A 20,579-nucleotide genomic window follows, 5' to 3' on the forward strand; every position below is an offset into this window, starting at 1 on the left:
GTGAGCCTCTGCGCAGGTAGGCTCCAGGAGGCATCGGACAGGCAAGGGGAACATGACCTTTTCTTTGTCTACAGCTGTTTGTGGTAGAGCGAGCCGGACGGCGGACCCTGCACCTCATTGGCCTGGCCGGCATGGCAGGCTGTGCTGTACTCATGACCATCGCACTGGCCCTGCTGGTGAGTGGCCACGCCCTGGGAGACCCAGGTGCCCATGATGGTAGATTCCACCTGGATTTGGATCCCCAAATGCCCATGTTGCACCCAACCTAGGCTGCCCAGTGTGGGTGTGTGCCTCTGGACTGGGGCCTGTGCTACTCAGGTTGTCTCCTCCCATCTTGAGTTTTTTCTCCCCTCCCTGGTTGGGGATTTCCTGACCTAGCCTGTCTGACTGGAGAACCCAAGCTCTCATCTCCGTATGAAACTGCCTTGCCCAACGCTGAGCCTTGCAGAGCCTTTTCCTGTATCCTCAATTCATCTCCACAGCAACCTGAGCAGTATAATGTCCCCTCCATGCCACAGAGGTACACAGACACACCTGTCTCCATTCTCCAGACAGGAGCTGTACAGTTAGATGTTGTAGCTTGAGCACCCCTTTCCCGAAGTGCTCAGACCAGATATGCCTTGGGTTTCAGATATGGGAATGCCTGCATATACACCTTGGGTTCCTGATATGGGATCGCCTGCATATACACAATACGTTACTGTCAGACTAGGACTGAAGTCTAAACGTAAAATTCATTATGTTTCACATGTGCCTTCCACACATAGGCTGGTGGCAAATTTAAATGGCTTTTTTTTTTTTTTTTTTGTTATCGTGACTGACATCATGCATGGTCAGGTATGGAATTTTCCACTTTTGGTGTCAGTTACCAGCGCTCACCAAGCTTCAGATTTTGAAGCATTTTGCATTTCTGACTTTTCAGATTAAAAATGTGTTCAGCCTTTTTACTGAAACTAAAAGTAAAGCCTCATGTTGGATAAGGAAGGAAGCTAAGAATTGACCTTAGGTTGACTGGTCCCTAGCCTGTCACTAATCACTATGACAACCTGTACCATGCAGGTGTGTACACACACACACACACACACACACACACACACACACACACTCACTCCTACACACTCCTGTGTCCAACCCAAGCGAGGAAAAGCACTAGGGACAGTCCCGAGAGCACTAGAGGATAGGCAGAGTAGATTCTTGTGAGACTGAGACCCGGCAGAGGCTACCAGGGTGTCTCAGTTCCTTTTTTTATTGCTGGATGAGACAGACACCATGCAAGGCAACTTATAGAAGAGAACATTATGTTTGGGGGCTAGCCTATGACCATCATGGCAGGGAGCAGAGTAGCAGGTAGGCAGACATGGTACTAGAGCAGTTACTGAGAGCTTACTTACATCCTTACCCACAAGCATGAGGCAGAGAGAACTCTGATTTGAAACCTGAAACCCCACTCCCAGTGACACACCTCTTCCAACGAGGCCACACCCCTATCCTTCCCAAACAGTTCCACCAACTGGGGACCAGGCAATCAGACATGAGCCTCTGGGGGCCATTCTCATTCAAACCACCACATTGGGTTGTGTAACAATCAGGGTGACCTCAAGCCCAGTGTGGAGACTTGTGCAGCTTCTCTTCCTTCTGAGAAGCCATCATCTCCCAGTCTAACCTCTCATCCCATCTCTGTCCACAGGAACAACTGCCCTGGATGTCCTATCTGAGCATTGTGGCCATCTTTGGCTTTGTGGCCTTCTTTGAAGTAGGCCCTGGTCCCATCCCATGGTTCATTGTGGCCGAGCTGTTCAGCCAGGGGCCCCGTCCTGCTGCTATTGCTGTAGCTGGCTTCTCCAACTGGACCTCAAATTTCATCGTGGGCATGTGCTTCCAGTATGTGGAGGTGAGAAAACATCTTCTCTGTCCAGTTATCTGAAGTGCTCACCCTTGTTATTCAAGAGTCATGTTGACAAGCAGTTGGGCTCAGAAGCCCATGTCACCTGGCCAAACACTGCCCAGCCCAGGCTCTTCCCTTAGTTTTCATGCCAGTTCTGGAGCCTGTCACAAGTCAGATGTGAGCAGTCTCATTTAGTTTTTATAGCACGCCTGGGTGCCTGGTAGCAGTTATTCCCTCCTTCAGATCAAAGGCTCAGAGGTAGAGTCCTTTTAGCCAGGACAGATGGTGATGATGTGTCTGTTTTCCAGCAACTGTGTGGTCCCTATGTCTTCATCATCTTCACGGTGCTCCTGGTGCTCTTCTTCATCTTCACCTACTTCAAAGTTCCCGAGACCAAAGGCCGGACCTTCGATGAGATCGCGTCTGGCTTCCGGCAGGGGGGTGCAAACCAAAGTGACAAGACACCTGAGGAGCTCTTCCACCCTCTGGGGGCCGACTCCCAAGTGTGAGGAGCCCCACACCCAGCCCGGCCTGCTTCCAGCAGCCCCAAGGATCTCTGGAGCACAGGCAGCTAGATGAGACCTCTTCCAAACGGACAGATCTCAGGCGAGCCGGGCTCGGGCGCCTTTCTTCAGCCAGCAAAGATGTCCAGAAGAATATTCAGGACTTGGATGGCTCCAGAATTTTAACGAAAGCAAGACTGTTGCTCAAATCTGTTCAGATAAGCAACAGGTTTTATAATTTTTTTTATTACTGATTTTGTTATTTTTTTTTATCAGCCACTCTCCTATCTTCACACCCTAGTCTTCACCTTGAATGGCTCAGCGCCTGAGGGTGGGGACCAAGCCTGTCCAGACACATGCCTTCTTCGCCAAGCTAATCTGTAGGGCTGGACCTATGACCAAGGACACACTAATCGAACTATGAACTATGAGGCTTTACCCCAGGAGGTGGTTGCTGCCGCCCCCTTCCGCAGGCCTGGATCTCCCCACCATAGGGGTCGGGCTCCATTTTTAGGATTCGCCCATTCCTATCTCTTCCTTCCCAACCACTCAGTTAATCTTTCCTTGCCTGAGACCAGTTGGAAGCACTGGAGAGCAGGGAGGAGAGGGGAAGGGTCAGACTGGGCTGCCAGATTCCAGTCTCCTGTGCACTGAGGGCCAGACATCATGAGAAGGCCTCGGAGGCTGAGAACTCACTGCTGAAGACAGACACGGACACTCCTGCCCTGCTGTGTATAGATGGAAGATATTTATATATTTTTTGGTTGTCAATATTAAATACAGACACTAAGTTATAGTATATCTGGACAAACCCACTTGTAAATACACCAACATACTCCTGTAACTTTACCTAAGCAGATATAAATGGCTGGTTTTTAGAAATGTGGCTTCAAAATGCTTGTGGATTGGGGCCGGGCAGGTTTGGATGGAAGTCAGAGGGAGGCAAAGCATGGTTATAACCATGCAGTGGCTTTGGATTTTTGGCTCAGGATCCTGTCAGTTCTAAGCACCTGTTCAACGTCCCTTTAATTGCTCAAAAATCTGTATGACCTCTGACCCAGAGGAAAACCCAAGTTCTCTGTCCTGGCAGTCAGCATTTTCTTCATATGTTATTTTCAGACTGATAGCTCCTAGCCCTGATACTCAAGCTTGAACATCTTGAAAGTGAAGATAGGTGTCTTACCTGACAGGCTTCAAGAAGTTTAAAATGGATGCAATCTCAACCACCCCACCCCCACCCTAGCCACGCTGCGTATTTTACAACTGTCCTCTCCTTTTCCCCCAAACAAAATGAGCTGTTTACACTGCCACGGTGAGTTGTTATGGTGCTTTGTATCCAAGGCAGCTTTCTTATTTACAGAAATCGGTCAACCTGAGGGGTGTCCAGGGTGTCTGGGCAGCACTGAACAGGCAGGTCCTTCCCAGAGACCCCCTTCAATTCAGAGGCACTTGAAGGGACATCTAGGTTTAACTGGATTTTCAGCATCATCCAATCCAGGGCTAGGCACTCAAGAAATAGCTGTAGTAGAGCGCCATGAGTATCCTGTCTCTAAAGGTTACAAAACCTAGAGGGAATTTCCTTTCCTGACTACGCAGACAACTATAGAATTTCAGCATGACAAGGGGGTTAAGGAGAGGAAACTTTACAAACAAAATGTAAGGTCTTACTCCAGCCCCTTCCCAATTGAACAAAGCTGAGAAGAGGCGAGCCTGAGCTGTTGAGGCCAGGTGAGGGGGAGTATGGGCGGTCAGTAAGCCTTTTGCCATTTGCAAGGCCTGGGAACCCACCTCTGCAAAGAGTAGGGACAGGTGGGGACTGCTTCAGCAGCGGTCGGGGACGTGGCAAGGCGGGTGGCCTAAGGCCCAAAGACTTCCAGGTTCGGGAGGAGCTGATTGGGGTCCAGGGCTGAAAAAAGCCGGACTCTGCAGCCCTCCCCAGCCCAGAGCCTACCGTGTCCCCGAACGGGGCAACGCGCGTGCGCAGAGAAGGGGCCGAGTTGGCTCCATCCTCCCAGCCACGCAGCAAGGACGCAGTCAGCCCACTGACGCGCGGGGGAGGCGGGGTTAGGTGACGTAGTCACCAGTCAGAGCGAGGGGGCGGGCTCCGAGCCAGGGAGGAGCACACCTGTCCCACATCAGGTGAAGCCTTCCGTTTCTGATGGGAAGCCAGCGGGTACCCGAGCTGCTCCCTGGCGTCCTTCTCACCAGCGCCTAGACAGGTTGGTGCTTTATCTGCAACCCTGCCTCAGTCTCCCTGGAAACAGTCGGAACTCGGCGGCAGCCTGTATTTTCCTCATTCGAGTGCTATCCACCCACTGCAGGAGTCGACGGTCCTTCCTCCAGAGCACAGAGGGGCCAAGGCCGAACCATTCCAGGATCTCAGGTTCCACCAGAGAATCTGGTCAAGACTTCAAATGAGAGCACAAGAAGTCAGTCCCGGCTTCCCAGCCGAACTCCTCCCATGCAGTTTCAGGCAGGAGTGCCGATTCAGAAAGTACACGCATTCATAGGGAAAGAATGTCTATTGTCTTTTAACAAAACGGCGTGTTCGTGGCTCCTCCCCCCATTCTGATTGTCTCTCCAGTCCCCTGCCAACTCAGCTGCTGGCAGTACCGGCCCCTTGCCCTCTGCCCAGCCACGCAGCAGCCTCCTCAACGCCTCTCTCCTTTAAGTCTTGGCTCTCCTCATGGTAGTGATGCTTCTAAAATTTAGTTGTGTCTCTTTTTATAAGCGTTCCCTGGGTCCCCCTCAGGATAATGTCCATCTTTCTTTTTTATTGCATTATTACACATAGTGGGTTTCATTATGGCATTTTATGCATTCATGTCATGTATTTTGATCATATCCACCTACCTCCATTACATCGTTATCCTTCTCTCTTGCTGAGCCCTTGCCTCTTCTCACTTCATTTTTTTAATTTTAAGAATTTCATTATATTATTGGCATCAATGGTGATGGGGGTGCATACATGTGTATGTGACCGTCAGGGGACAACTTGTGGGAATTGGGTTTCACCTTTGGGTTCCAGGCATCAAACTCAGGTTGTGGGGCTTTAGTGGCAAGCACTTCTTTCTGCTGAGCCATCTTGCTGGTCTTTCTTCCTCCTCCTCTTCATCCTCTCCTTCCCTTCCTCCTCCTCACCCATGAGTTTCACTAGAGTTGCTCGCAGGCACAAAGGTGAGAGCTTGTTTACAGGAGCATGGGCACCTTGCCAGTGACTACACCTTGAAGAAAATATCATCAACCATTAACAGCCTCTAGATCCTCAGACATAGGTGGGGTCCCGCCTCCCTCCATGAGAGGATGTTAATGGCCCAATCTTGTGCAGACAATCAAAGCTGCTGTGCATTCAAGAGCGACACAGCCAGTATCATGTCCAGAGATCAGACCTCCAGAACTCTCCACCCCATCTTTCTGTTCCCACACCCTTTCTGCCCTCTCTTCCTCGGTGACCCTGAGCCTTGGACGGAGCAGTTTTGAGTCTGCAGGGACTGCTGTCCACTGCATGGCACTTCCCGACAGAAACTGCCAGTAGCACTAACCTATGAGATAGACAGAACTGTCAGAAGGCAAACTGATGGGCGTGCCGTGGCCACTCAACAGAACAACAGCTAGAGCTTCCCTCTAGGGCCTGTGACCATTCCAGCCAAGGGCTTTGAGAGGGTTTACAGAACCAGACAAGAATTCTCTTCCCGTAGAACAGGCCTCAGTTTCGATCAGAAAGTAGATGATTTTATATCAAATTGGATTCAGTTGTATCAGTGGGCACATCTTAATATCTGTCTTTCTCAGAAGGCTCTTCGTGATGCCCCTCTCCTCACCACAGCCCTCCACTCCCTCTATCCGTATCCTCCAGGGGCCAAGCCCCCCGTCTTTGGCTACCATGTCCCCTCTCCCGTCTGGGTCTCTGGGATCACTTCACACAGATGCTTTCCCCGCTCTGCCTGATTCCCATTCACCAAGTGGCCATTCTTGTGAGGAACGGTCCAGGCCTGGCCTGTCCATTCCTGGGCACACTGCTGCCTACTAGTGGCTGATTTTAACTTCTGCCTCTCTTGTTCAGAGAATAAATGGCTTTGGAGGGGACAGGTCCATTTGGTCACCCTGATCCATCCACTCAGAATGATTTCACTAAAGCACCATGTGTCTTATTATCACACGGATTAATACTCCACACTGATGCATGATACAGTTCAAAACTTTTAACCAAATTCTGTGGGTTTTTGTTTTGTTTTGTTTTAGTTTTGGTTTTGGTTTGTTTTTCGAGACAGGGTTCCTCTGTGTAGTTTTGGTGCCTGTCCTGGATCTCGCTCTCTGAAGACCAGGCTGGCCTCGAACTCACAGAGATCTGCCTGGCTCTACCTCCCGAGTGCTGGGATTAAAGGCGTTCTTAAAGACCACACAGTGTGCTCAATGCCCTATGCTCCAGGCAGGCTGACAACTCAGTATTCCCTAGAAAGCTCCTCCCGGGAACTGTCTTACTCTAACACATTTGGTCAAGACTTTTCTCTCCTGGTCTGCCTTTGTTCTGTTGTTACCTGAAGGTTTCCTGGGGAGACATGAACAGCTATGCACCCCAGATAGGGGACCAATGAAAGAACAAAGGTGCACCCCAGGCCAAGATCAGGGAACCAGTGAGTTTATTGGCCTTACCTCCAGGTACATAGGTGACCCTCTAAACAGCCACACCACTGAGGATTCGCCCGGCAGCATGGGTTATGAGTTACCCACAGCTTCGCAGATGGAGTTCCCACTTCAATGAACCTTTCACCTTCTACAAACTCGAGAGTCTTCTCAAGACCATGTGTAGCTGGGGCAAAGTTATATACAGCTTAGGGGGAGGTTCAAGAAAGAGTGGCTGAAACCTCAAGTGAGGGTCTGAAGACGCGTCCCACCCGTCCTTCCATGAGGGAACTCGAACAGGTCCAAACCCCAGGGCTGCATGTGAGTCATCCCAGCTGCTCTGAATGAGACGGTGAGGGCTAAGCCAGGTGCTGGGGTTACGTGCCTGTAGCCTGGGTGGTAATGGCCGCTCTCCTGTGAGGACAGCATTCCACATCTGTCCGTAAGGTGATGTGGTCGCAGGAGACCAAATCAGCTGTCACTTTCTCATTCCTTTAGCTCTTTCGTAACCAAGCACACATTCTCCGGTGCTCTGCACTGTCTTAGAAATGAGTCAGAGGCAGCCGACTTTAGACTGTCTGCCACTTAGCTAAGTCATGGTGGGCAAGTCTCTTTGCTCTTCTGATCCCCGGTGTTGTCATAGTCAAGTGGAAAAAGGATGCTGGTGGCGGTGGTGGCGCACGCCTTTAGTCCCAGCACTCTGGAGGCAGAGCCAGGCCGATCTCTGTGAGTTCGAGGTCAGCCTGGGCTACAGAGTGAGATCCAGGACAGCCAGAGCTGCACGGGGAAACCCTGTCTGGAAAAAAACAAACAAAAACAAAAAAGTGGGTTAAGTGTAATGCAGGCATCATCTGGGGTCATACCATTCTCTCTGTCTCTTTCGCTTTTCAGAAAGTACACTTCCCTCAAAGATTTTTTTAAAGAAGTGAGGCTTTCATACACGCATAAACTGTGTTTTGATCCAATTTTCCAGCCCCTACATCTTCTCCCTTCCTGTTTTCTTCCTGTCTTCATGTGCTCTCACTGGTTTCTCTCCTTTTGTTTTGTTTTTTTGTTTTGTTTTTTTTTTTTTTTTGAGACAGGATCTCACTATGTGGCCTTGGCCTGGAACAGGCTGGCCTTGAACTCACAGAGGTCCACCTGCTTCTGCTTCTCTAGTGCTGGGATTAAAGACATGTACCACTATACCCAGCTCATTCTGTTTTGAAATTTAAACTAGCCAGGCATGATGGCCTTTAAATCTAACACTCAGGAGGCAGAGGCAGGAGGATCTCTGTGAGTTCAAGGCCAGCTGATCTACATAATGAGTTCCAGGACAGCCAAGGCTACACAGAGAAACCCTGTCTGGAAAATAAGTAAAATAAATAAATAAATAAATATAAACTGTTTTAAAATGTTATGTATATGAACATTTTGCCTGCATGTGTGACTATGCAACATGTATGTACCTGGAGGCCAGAAGAGGGCATTGAATCCTGTCACAGACAGTTGTGAGCTGTCGTGTGTGTGCTCGGAATCTAACTGTGCAAAAGCAGCCCAGAGTTCTTAACTGCTGAACCCTCTCTTTAGCATGACCCTGCCCCCACTTCTCCTTTTTTTTTTTTTTTAACCTACTCCATTTAGTGCTACCTGTATGTGCATGGATGTGGGGCCATGGACTAGAACACGGGAAGCCCGTTCAGGGGCTGCATCCCTCCCTGAAGAAAATCAGCTCTCCCTGCCACAGCCGCCATCAGTTGCCAATAGTGCTGTAGACAGAGGTGGAGCTTCGTGAGCTCCTCACTATCTGTGCTGGGATTTGGGATCTTGCGCATGCAGTCACTGCTGCCAGTTTTGAGTGGGACCCAGAGCTAGAAAAGGTCTAAGACAGGTTCGGCCTTCAGGCACGTTGTTCCGCCATGTGGGCCACTTGAGCCGACAGACCGATGATGGCGTTCAATGTGTCAGTGCCAGGGAAGGGTGCTGCTGTGAGAGTCTTTGGCAGGAACCAATAGTTAGTTGCAGTGTAGCCCTTAGGATTTTGGGCAAGGTCCTGCCATCATCCACAGATGACTACTGTCCTTTGGAGGGACAGCTTTGGCTGCTCTTGTCTCTCCATAGAAACTGAAAGCTTGACCGTGGGCCACGAAGTTACTCTGTGACCCACACTGCTTATCATTGTGCGGGTGTTATGGTTATCTGTCCTATGAAGCTGTAAAGTTAGGTGTGCACACATTCCGTTATCAGAGGGAAATATGTGACTGGGAGAGACAGGCCCTGCAGACACAGGCGAGTTAGATGAAATGGCCCAATGACCAAGGCCCCTCACTCCTGCTCACTCACACTGCATTCACTCTCATGGGGATTTTTCCTACAATCATTTCACAGAGGAAGAGAAGATATAGTCTTGGTTTAAAGATGATTCTGTGTGCTATGCAGGCACCGCCTGAAAGCAGACCGCTGCAGCCCTATCTATCTGTGATATTATCAAGGGCAGTTATTCGGGGAAATCTTTGGGGAACTTAGGGCCCGCGGTTATGTACTTTGTTTGGAAGGAGAACTAGCCAGAAATGCAGTAATACAAGCACACGGGTTCTCCATTAGAAGCCATCGGTTTGTCTGAGTGGTCAGGAATTAGTAAGGAACATGACCGGAAATTTGGTGAAAAAGAACTTGAGCTAGGTGTGGCGGCACTGAGCTTTAATCCTGGCGAGAGGAAAAACCAGGAGGATCTCTGCACTCTTCAGGGAAGAAGATGTGGGTCCCATACCACTTCCTACCCTTGGTTAAGAACCCTGGTCAGCTGGGGCTCCTGCTGAACGTAAAGTGAATATAGATGGGTAGTGGAAGCAGGTGGTTCTGGAATACCAGCTACCATCACGTGATCGCTTACAGAAATGAGTCCTCCAATTGTCACCAATATTTCCTCCATGATTTGTCAACCTGTTTGTGTGTCTGTCTACAATATTCAGCAAGTATCTTTGTTTCCTTTCTTCTTTTCAGTTGGCATGTAATATGGGATGTGTTGACTTCAGAACGGCATGGAGTATTGTCAGTTTTACTTCACAGTATTAATCTGTGAGATATCTCGAGGAAAATTCACGTCATTCATGGACTTCATGTCCTCTTAGGAAAGGGTGAGTAGTTTGCTCACACACAGATCGCAGTACCGTCCAGGACCATCCAGGACCTCCTTGTTGTCTTTTTTTGGAGATGAAATGTGGTTTAAGGAACACACCTGTGCCAGAATAACAGGGTGTGTGTGGGCTTGTGCCCACTTGCCTGGCTTAAGGGATACCCAATGTTACAGTGTGGATGTGAAATGTTCCTCACAGGCTCATGTACTTGAACACTGGGTTCTCAGCTGGTGACATTGTTTTGGGAGAACATCAGACCTTTGGATTCACAGCCTAACTAGTATGCATAGGGGCAGGGCTCTTGAGGGTTCTAGCCAGACCCATTTCTGGACCTGCTCTGCTTTCTGGTCTGCCAAGACGTGAGGCATTTCCACCTCACACTCCCACCAGTGTGGACACAACCACCCTAGTCACTATGCCTTCTCTGCCGTATATCCTGGAGCTTCTGGTGGATCTATACACCATATACACCAGGAGCCAGGAGCATTGTCTTCCCTTGGCCTCAGAGATTATTCCAGAATCAGATCCATAGTCTAATCAGATTGATGAGAGGCAAGGAATGTTTGTTGCTCAAATCTTAAATGGTCTTTTAATAAAAAACCTAGAGCCAGATGTTGGGGTAAATGTTGAAAGATCAGAGAGACAAAGGAACAAGCCACTGCCACATCTCACCTCACCAACTCTATGAATCCTCTGACTGAAATCCTCTGAGTCCTCACTCGAAAGGCCCCAGCCAAAAAAAGCCTTTAGCTAAAAGGGACCCTTCTGCTGAAAAGCCTTTAGTTCCTGTCTCCTCATGCTTTATTTACCTTTCTCTGCCCAGCCATCACTTCCCGGGATTAAAGGCGTGTGAGCTTCCTAGTACTGGGATAAAGGTGTGTGCCACCACTGGCTCTGTTTTCTCTCCTAGACTGAGTCAATCTCATGTAGTCCAGGGTAGCTTTGAATTCACAGAGATCCAGATGGATCTCTGCCTCCCGATTGCTAGGATTAAAGGTTTGTGCCACCACTGCCTGGCATCTATGTTTAATCTAGTGGCTTATTCTGTTCTCTGATCTTCAGGCAAATTTTATTAGGGTACACAATATATCACCACATTTCGTCTTTTTTGTCTAAAATAATAAAAGAAGGTTACAATTAATATAAGAAAAACTATATACAATAAGTACAATAAGTATATACAATATATAAGTCAAGAATTACATTAACAATGTCCAGTCTATAAACATTTGACAAATTCAAGAAAATACTCCATTATTTATCCTATTTTTGTGAGTCCAAAATGTTGTACCTAATTCACTTGCTATTCTAACTTGTATTACCAACCAAATACTATCTTTTGATGTCTTTCAAACTTACACATTTTACACCTCTCTAGTGAGTTTCTTTTCTGAATTTGTTAACAAGGAAAACTAACTATAGCTATCTAGTCTTCAACTCCCTCAGAGACCCAAGAAGGAAATAATATTACCTAAGTAAACAGGAAGTACAAGCAAACAACTTCCAAAAAAATGTGAGAAATGACAGAAACAGCTGGCTGCCTGGACAATCACCTAAGGTTCCTCTGCAACATTGGGGCATCCATCTTTAGCCTACAGGCCTAGCATATCTGACAGATTCATCTGTGAAGCAAGATTTTCTGAAGGGCCTTCCTAAATTGTCTTGGTAAGGTTTGGCAGTCCTTTCTTTTGTGTCCTGCTTGTCCATTTGGACACCATACTGTCAGCAGTTGAGGCAAGGGCAGTTTCTTATCTAGTAGCTAACTTTTGCCACAAAGAAAGTAAATTCCATATGGTGTTTCTTTGATGCCCATCATCTTCTCTGAAGTAGATTGGTGTTGCCAGGAGCAGATATGTCTCATAGTCATTAAAAAAAAAAAGATAAAACCTCTTAAATGCCATATTCTGTAGATCTCTGAAGTGTTTGAAGATGATCTATCTAAATACATCTGTTTGACCTTGAAAACATACCTAATATGACTACAAGTTTGATTTTAATGACTATTAACTTGCATTTCTTATATCCTAGCTAGTGGTAATAATAACTTTTAAGGATCAGCAATTTGCATTACATTGTTAAATGAATTGTATAGGTACAATACCTTAAACTAGATTATAAATATATGTACAGTATTTTCTAACAAAATTAATCTCAAATTTGTATCAATATATACAATTTGTATACAATATACAAAAATCCAATCCAATGTAAAATATTTAAAAGAAGTAGTTGCTTTTTAAAAGTAGATTCAATAATCTATACTTTTATCTTATCATATCTATATCCTTCCTTTTTTCTTTTCAGAGTAGATTCAATAATCTACTCTTTATCCTATTATTTCTATGTCTTTTTTTCAGAGTAGATTCAATAATCTATTTTTTATCCTTTCATTTCTATATAATACATTTCTATATCATATCTCCTTTTAGAAAGAGATTGACTATGATCAATAACATTTTTAACCAACCTTTAAACAAAGACAGACATCCATAATCTAATTTTTTAGGAATGTGGGTGTAGTTTTCTAGGCTACTTCTTGCTGGTAGTCTTACAGGGACACAAAGAAAATTTAAGATTATGGTCAAGTCCTGATTGGAGTAGTCTGTGAGGCTGTATCATCTCAGCTAACCATCTTGATATTGTCCTGAGCAGTTTGTAGTCCAAAACTGATCTTTAGGTGGTAAATGTCAGCTTAATGGCATTATCATTGTCCTGATGGAATCGTTGTTGTGGGGTCCCATCATCTTTTTGGAGACTTCAAAGTCACTGTTAGGTGTGGTCATGGGTCACTGCAGAAAATCTTTTACTTGGGGCAAGTTTTCTGGATGATTTGTCCTTTTTCTTCAGATGTCTCAGTTGTCCAGTGTTCTTCAGATTCCTTAGCCTTCATTCTGCTGAAAGACAGAAACAAAACTCTTCCCCAACCCTAACTTTGGGGAGGTTCCAAATCTAATCTCTATCAATTTTGATTTATGGTTTCTCCTGATTTTTTTTTTCCTATAGCTGTTCTATCACCCCAAGCAGTATGGTTTTTTACAATAGGCATTGGGTTCTTTAATTGCTCTGGGAAGAAGTTTCCTCCATGATGACAGGAAATGACTGAACTGAATTTGACATGGGGGTCTGTGAGAGGCCCCTCAGGCATTTCCCTGACAAAGGCCAATTTTATTAGGGTACATGATATATCACCACAATTGTTCTGTGGGAAAGTGGCAGTCACATTTTCTTTTCAGCTATACTTGAACCCAGAGAGACATCTCCAACCTTTACACAGGTGGAAAGAAGGCCTTTCTGATTGGAGTTAGCCCAAACAGATGGACAGACAGAGGGTGGGTGGCCTTGAGTCTTTAGTCACCAAGCCTAAAGCCAGCCTTTCACTACAGAGCCAAGAAACCGTCTTTCCTAAGGCTGAAATTAATTGTTTAGCTACAGAGCCAAGTATGATGCACGTAAGCAGACCTTGGTAAGTTGTCTCCAGGTCACCTGACAGTAGCCACATCCTCAGTGGCTGGGGACAGGCTTTCGAGCTAGCCAGGCATGCAGCTGACTCTCATTCTTTTAAGCTTTCTAAGCTTTAATTTCTTCACTTCCTAAATGCAAATGATGCAGTAGCTTTTCTTTCTTTCTTTTTTTACATTTCTTTTAGATTTCTTTTATGTGTGTGAGTGTTTTGTCTGCATATATGTACATGTACCATGTGTGTGCATAGTGCCTGTGGAGGTCAAAAGAGGGCGTTGGATCCCCCAGAGCTGGAGTTAGCAAATGGTTGTGAGCCACCATGTGTGTGCTGGGAGCAGAACCTGTGTGTTCTGATCTTAACTGCTGAGTTAACTCTCCATCCCTGATGCAGTTGTCTCAAGGTGGCCACGTGGGCGGTGCTCACATAGTTCCTGCAGTCCCAGCACTCAGGAAGAAGACGCAGGAGGATCCTTAGTTGGAGGCCAATCAGGGCTACATAGTGAGTTCCAGGTCAAAGTGATTTTCTTTTTCATGAGTGAAGGCAGATTTTGTGAGCACAAGACTATTTACAGGACCTTAAGTTAAAAACGAACGTTAAATTTACTCATCCAAACTCAACATTGGTTTTACTTAGACCTCCAAGGGTCATTTAATAAACATATACTTAATCACAGTCTCTCTCCTCTGTGGATCCTAGGCTTTCCATACACACATAAAAACCATCTACGTACATAGGACACTAAAGTAAGAGCAGGGCTGTCTAGGAGAGTGGTTAGTGATACTATGAGGGGCACATGGGGAAACTGGCCAGTGTGCATTATACAAATGTTTCCATAAAACCCATTGTTAGAGCTGAAGAGATGGCTCGGTGGTTAAGAGCAGTGGTTGCTTTTCTAGAGAACCCAGGTCCAGTTCTCAGCCCCTACATGGTGGCTCTCAACCAGCTGAGACTCCAGTTTCAGGGGATCTGATGCCTCTTCCAACTCCCCTGGGTATTACATGTACATGCTACACAGACATACATGCAGGCAAAACACTCATACACATAAAATACATACATACATACATATTTTTTAAAAAACCACCCATTACGTACAATAATGTACACCAGTGAGAAAAAGAATTACACAATTAGGTCTAGTAGCTCTCACGTATAATCCCAGCACTTGGGAGGCTGAGGCAGGAGAACTGTCATCGGTTCAAAGCCACCTTGAGCTACACAGAGAGTCCTGGGCCATCCTGGACTAAAGAGAAGGCCTTGTATAGAAAAACATAAACATAAATAAAGATCCCAGCCATCCACAGTGGCACACACTGGTAATCACAACACTTAAAGGCTGAAGCAGAGGGGATCTCCACAAGTTTGAGGCTAGGCTGAGCTACATAGCAAGACTCTGACTCATAAAATAAAAAGAACAGCAATAAAGAACAAAACAACTCCCAGATGTATATGGTTATAATTATTAATATATTAATATCAAATAATTCCTAGGCTTAAGGAGAATTTTATTATTGTTCAAGTAACTCAGAGGGAGCTAAACTTTGTTAAGTAGCCTCACTTCTAAACTTACACATTTGATTCCATTTCATATTTTGAACTGAATTTGTAAGCTTCCTGTTTCTATTTGCTTATGCTTTTGTATTCCTGGCCAATCCAATTTCCATCCTTAGTAAAACGTCCTGGCCAAGTACTTTGCAAAAATTTATAAATGTAAGACACATAAACTCAGCAGGTCTAGTTGTCAAATATTACAATACTGTTTATGAACTTAACAAAATTTTCTTATAGCTCATGAGTCTTGATCCAATCATGTTGACCTATCAGATTCTGTAGTATACCGTACTATTTTTTAAATCTCACTTGAAATATGAAACAAATACATACAATATTATTTTTAAAAATTTATTTATTTATTTATTTATTTATTTATTTGCTTATTTATACACTCACCAGAAGAGGGCACCAGATCTCATTATAGATGGTTGTGAGCCACCATGTGGTTGCTGGGAATTGAACTCAGGTCCTCAGGAAGAGCAGCCAGTGCTCTTAACGTCTGAGCCATCTCTCCAGCCCCACAATATTATTTTAAACACAAATTATTAACATAAGATGCTTAATTTATTTATCAGCTCTATATTTAATTCTCCCATCCAGGTACTAACCAGGCCTGCTCACTTTTCAAGATCTGGTGCATTTGTGTGGTACAGCCACACTCTGAATTTAATCCTAAACCTTGGGTTTGAAAAGCCACTAGTCACCAAGGAAGAAGTTTTAGCGTCTCTAGAAGTTCAGATGACCAGGTCAACAATTCACACCCATGACAGAGTTGCATTCTCAGCCGCCAAGCTGAGACGACCGGCTCAGCAGCTCCTGGCTCTAATATCGCTTCCTACTCAGGAAGGCTGAGGTTGACATCCTATGTTGAGGCTGGGGAGTAGATACTCTATTAACACGATTGTCATTATCAGTCAGAAATTTGACACCTGGGACAGGACCTGAGCTTTGCAGACTTCCAGGATGTTTCTGTCTGAGTCATGGCAGATACAATGAGCCATTTTTAAAGTCTCTAGGACGACATGGGACTTCTATCCTGTACCTTCCTCCTGGACTCAAATGACACCCTTCTGCAACCAGCTGGCAAGTTTGCAAGCCCATCTAACTTGTAAAAGCAAAAAGAGAAATGTGTATTACAATTAGTGGATGCTTGCTTTTTTGTTTTGTTTTGTTTTTCGAGACAGGGTTTCTCTGTGTAGCTTTGGCGCCTTTCCTGGAACTCACTCTGTAGACCAGGCTGGCCTCGAACTCACAGAGATCCGCCTGCCTCTGCCTCCCAAGTGCTGGCATTAAAGGTGTGCACCACCGCCAGGCTTGTTTTGTGTTTTAATTTTCTATGTATTTATTCAGTGTGTGTGCGAGGGCATGTGATGTGCACACCATAGCATGTATGTGAAAGTCAGAGGACAGCTTGGCAGGAGTTGCTTCTCTTTTTTCACTACGTGGATCCCGGTGTTGAACTCAGGTTGTCAGCCTTGACCGCAGGTGCCCTAACCAACAAACAATCTCTCCTGCCTCTTTGTTTTATTTTGTAACAAGGTCTCACTCCATAGCTAGCCCAGGCTGCCCTGGAACTTGCTATGTAGCTCAGGCAACCCTCCTGCTTCAGCCTCCAAAGTGCTGGGGTTACAGACTGAGCCTACAGGTCCAGCTTCTGGGTGTCTTCCTCCCTCCCTCCCTCCCTTCCTTCCTTATTCCCTTCCTCCCTCCCTCCCTCCCTCCCTTCCTTCCTTCCTTCCCTCCCCCGCTTTCTTTCTTCAACATAATATTTTTTACTGATTATTTGGGGCTTTGGGTGCATTCCTGAACCTCTTTTTTTTTTTTTTTTTTAAAGATTTATTTATTATTATGTATACAGCATGTATGACTGTAGGCCAGAAGAGGGCACCAGATCTCATTACAGATGGTTGTGAGCCACCATGTGGGTGCTGGGAATTGAACTCAGGACCTCTGAAAGAGCAGTCAGTGCTCTTAACCACTGAGCCATCTCTCCAGCCCCATTCCTGAACCTCTTAAGATAGCTTACGGCTCAGTGATTAAAGGTGCTTGCTGCAGCCTGACCACCTGAACTTGACCCCTGGGACCCTCATGGTGAAAGGAGGGAACTAAATTCTACAAGCAGTCCTCCAACCTCCACATATGCATAGTGGCACAGGCACCTCCCATAAATGAATGAAAACATTTTAAATGTAATAAAAACTCATTTTAAAAGAAGATAGTTTGGGCTAGAGAGATGGCTCAGCAGTTAAGAGCACTGGCTGCTCTTCCAGAGGACCTGGGTTCAATTCCCAGCACCCACATGGCAGCTCACAGCTGTCTGTAACTCCAGTTCCAGGGGATCTGATGCCTTGACACCAATGCACATAAAATAAATTTAAATAAATTTTTAAAAAGCTTTAGCAAAGAAGAAGAAGAAGAAGAAGAAGAAGAAGAAGAAGAAGAAGAAGAAGAAGAAGAAGACGACAATAGTTTGTGCAGTTGTCCCTTTAAAAAAAAAAAACTACTGGGGCCTTTTCATCCATATTCCAAGGTTCTTGTGCTAACTTATTCCAAACTCTAGCAAGTTGTACACTTAAGTACGTAGCGTTCATCATATGTCAGTTATACCTCAGTAAAGCTGTCAAGAGCCATCATGGGTTTCTTTCTTGTTTGTGTTCCACGTTCATCATGAGTTGACTAGGACTGTTATTGTCACCCTCACTCTGGGCCCGGGGTGGTCGGAGAAGGCCCTGGTCAGAGCAGTCCTGACTGCCAGCCTAGGAAGGGAGAGCATGTGGGAAAGACAGATTCTCAGAACTCCTGCACATGTCATAGGGCCATGTCCAGCTTTGGAGACTTTACTAGTGGGCCTAGGGGAAGGGCCCAGCAGTTAAGAGTACTTGTGGCTCTTCCAGAGGGCCCACATTCAATTCCCACATCCACATGGTGGCCCACAACCACCTGTGAGTCCAGTTCCAAAGGATCCAATGCCTTTTGCTGGCCTCCTCTGGCACCCACACACATATAGACACACACATATACATAAAACTACATTTAAAAGGGCTTTATTAGAGGCAATCATTTTAGAATTATATATTTCTGATGGCCTTAAATTAATTATGTAGCCCTTTTGAAAAGATTTATGTTGCTCAAAATCCTAAATGATCTTTTAATAAAAAATCCCGGAGCCGGCCGGGCGGTGGTGGCGCATGCCTTTAATCCCAGCACTCGGGAGGCAGAGCCAGGCGGATCTTTGTGAGTTCAAGGCCAGCCTGGACTACCAAGTGAGTCCCAGGAAAGGCGCAAAGCTACACAGAGAAACCCTGTCTCGAAAAAAACCAAAAAAAAAAAAAAAAAAATATCCCGGAGCCAGATATTGGGGTAAATGCTGAAAGATCAGATAGACAAAAGTAACAAACCACTGCCATGGCTTACCTCTAGACTCCTCAGCCTGAAAAGACTTCAGTTCCTGTCTCCTCATGCCTTATATACCTTTCTCTGCCCAGCCATATATCACTTCCTTCCTAGTGCTGGGATTAATGGTGTGTGTACTTCCCAAATACTGGAATTAAAGGTGTGAGATCTCAAGTGCTGGGATTAAAGACTTGTGATTCCCAAATATTGAGAGTAAAAGTGTGTGCTACCACTACCTGGCTCTGTTTCTCTCCTAGACTGAGTCAATCTCACATAGTCCAGGGTGGCTTTGAACTCACAGAGATCCAAATGGATCTCTGCTTCCCGAGTGCTAGAATTAAAGGTGTGTGCCACCACTGCCTGGCTTCTATGTTTAATCTAGTGGCTTGTTCTGTTCTCTGATCTTAAGGCAAATTTTATTAAGGTACACAATATATCACCACAGATTTATCTTTTTTATTTTTATGTATACTTATACAAGTGCCTATGGAGGCCAGAATAAGGTGTCAGATGCCCTGGAGCAGAAGTTACTGTGAGCTGTCCACATGGATGCTAGGAACCCACCTAGTGTCCACCCCAAGAGCCCCAAGGTCTCTTGGTCACAGCCATCTCTCCAGCCCTTCCATGGCCCTCTGTATCTAGCACTGCCTTTTCCTTCAGTGTCCTTTTTCTGATCGTAACAAAGCTGTGCACTAGACTCCTTTTGCTTGGTGATGAGTGGGCATATCTTTGTAAATCCTTTCAGTTTCAACCTCTCTATATGCAGCTTGAATCTTTTTTCCCCCATAAGGTTTCTCTGTGTAGCCCTGAGTATCCTGGAATTCTCTTTGTAGACCAGGCTGGCCTCGAACTCAGAAATCCACCTACCTCTGCCTCCCCAGTGCTGGTATTAAAGGCTGTGCCACTTCATCTTGACAGTTCCCAGAAGTCCAAATGTTCAAGCTTAGTCCCCAAGGTGGCACTGTTGGGACAAGGTGGAGCCCTTGAAAGTTGAGGGGTCGCCCTAGTAAGGAGGGGATCTATGTTCCACCCCCAGGCCTCTTCCTTTTGACTCCTGGTTCATAATGCAAGGAATGTGTGTGCCCTTGCATGCTGCCCTTCACAAACCCAAGCGAAGGGTCCAACTGATCAATTATGGGCTGGAGCCTCCAAACCCAGCCAGCCATGCAAATCTTTTCTCTTTATTTAGCTAATTATCCTGATGTGTTTTAACAGTGGCGGCTGTGTCCTTACATTTCAGGTACACCTCTTGTAAACTAGCTATATCTGGGCATATACTTCCTTAGCTGACCTGAAAAATATTTGTCTTCTAATTGCATTTTTATTTTCATTTGGAAAACCATTTTTGTTTGTCCTGCTTTTCTTTGGGACTGATCAGCCTTTAAGTTGTATTTTCCTGTTTTGGTAACTGGAATTGGGGAGGGGGTGCATGCTCTGGCCTGTGTGGAGGTCAGGGGACAGCCTTGGTGGTCAGTCTTCAGCTCCCACCATTTGAACAGGGTCTCTTTGTCATTAGCCTCTGCACACATCAGACTGGCGGACCCTAGAGGCCCCACCTCCACTCCCAACCCACCTCATCAAAGGGGCACTGAGATGCAGATCCACACTGTCACACCCTGCTTTATGTGGGCTCTGGACATCCAGACTCAAGTGCTCACCTTGTGCAGAAACTCTTGGTTCACTGAGCTGTCTCCCTAGCCCTGGAATGGAATTTTTATTGCGTTTGTGGCTACTTTTAACATTAACATTTAACCTTAACCTTAAAAGTAAAATTACTGGGGGCTGGAGAGATGGCTCAGCAGTTAAGAGCACTGACTGCTCTTCCAGAGGACCTGGCTTCAATTTCCAGCATCCACATGGCAGTTAACAACTGTCTGTAATTCCAATATCTGACACCCTCACACATACATGCAGGCAAAACACCAATGCAAATAAAAATAAATTTTAAAAAGTTTTTAAAAAAGTAAAATTACAGGGGCTGGAGAGATGGCTCAGAGATTAAGAGCACTGGCTGTTCTTCCAGAGGTCCTGAGTTCAATTCCCAG

At 45.8% G+C, this 20,579-nt stretch overlaps 1 protein-coding gene across 1 annotated transcript in view; it reads left to right on the forward strand.

Moving 5' to 3' along the window:
* Nucleotides 1-3,270, forward strand: part of Slc2a1 (solute carrier family 2 member 1) — a 28,999-nt gene extending 25,729 nt beyond the window's left edge. The window contains exons 8-10 of the mRNA XM_059256077.1: nt 75-176; nt 1,688-1,891; nt 2,194-3,270. Of these exons, the coding sequence (XP_059112060.1) occupies nt 75-176; nt 1,688-1,891; nt 2,194-2,394 (507 nt within the window). The 3' untranslated portion in view covers nt 2,395-3,270. The remainder of the gene's footprint in view (nt 1-74; nt 177-1,687; nt 1,892-2,193) is intronic.
* The last annotated feature ends 17,309 nt before the right edge of the window (nt 3,271-20,579 follow it).

This window comes from Peromyscus eremicus, chromosome 2 (assembly GCF_949786415.1).
Source record: "Peromyscus eremicus chromosome 2, PerEre_H2_v1, whole genome shotgun sequence".
Taxonomy (NCBI): Eukaryota; Metazoa; Chordata; class Mammalia; order Rodentia; family Cricetidae; genus Peromyscus; species Peromyscus eremicus.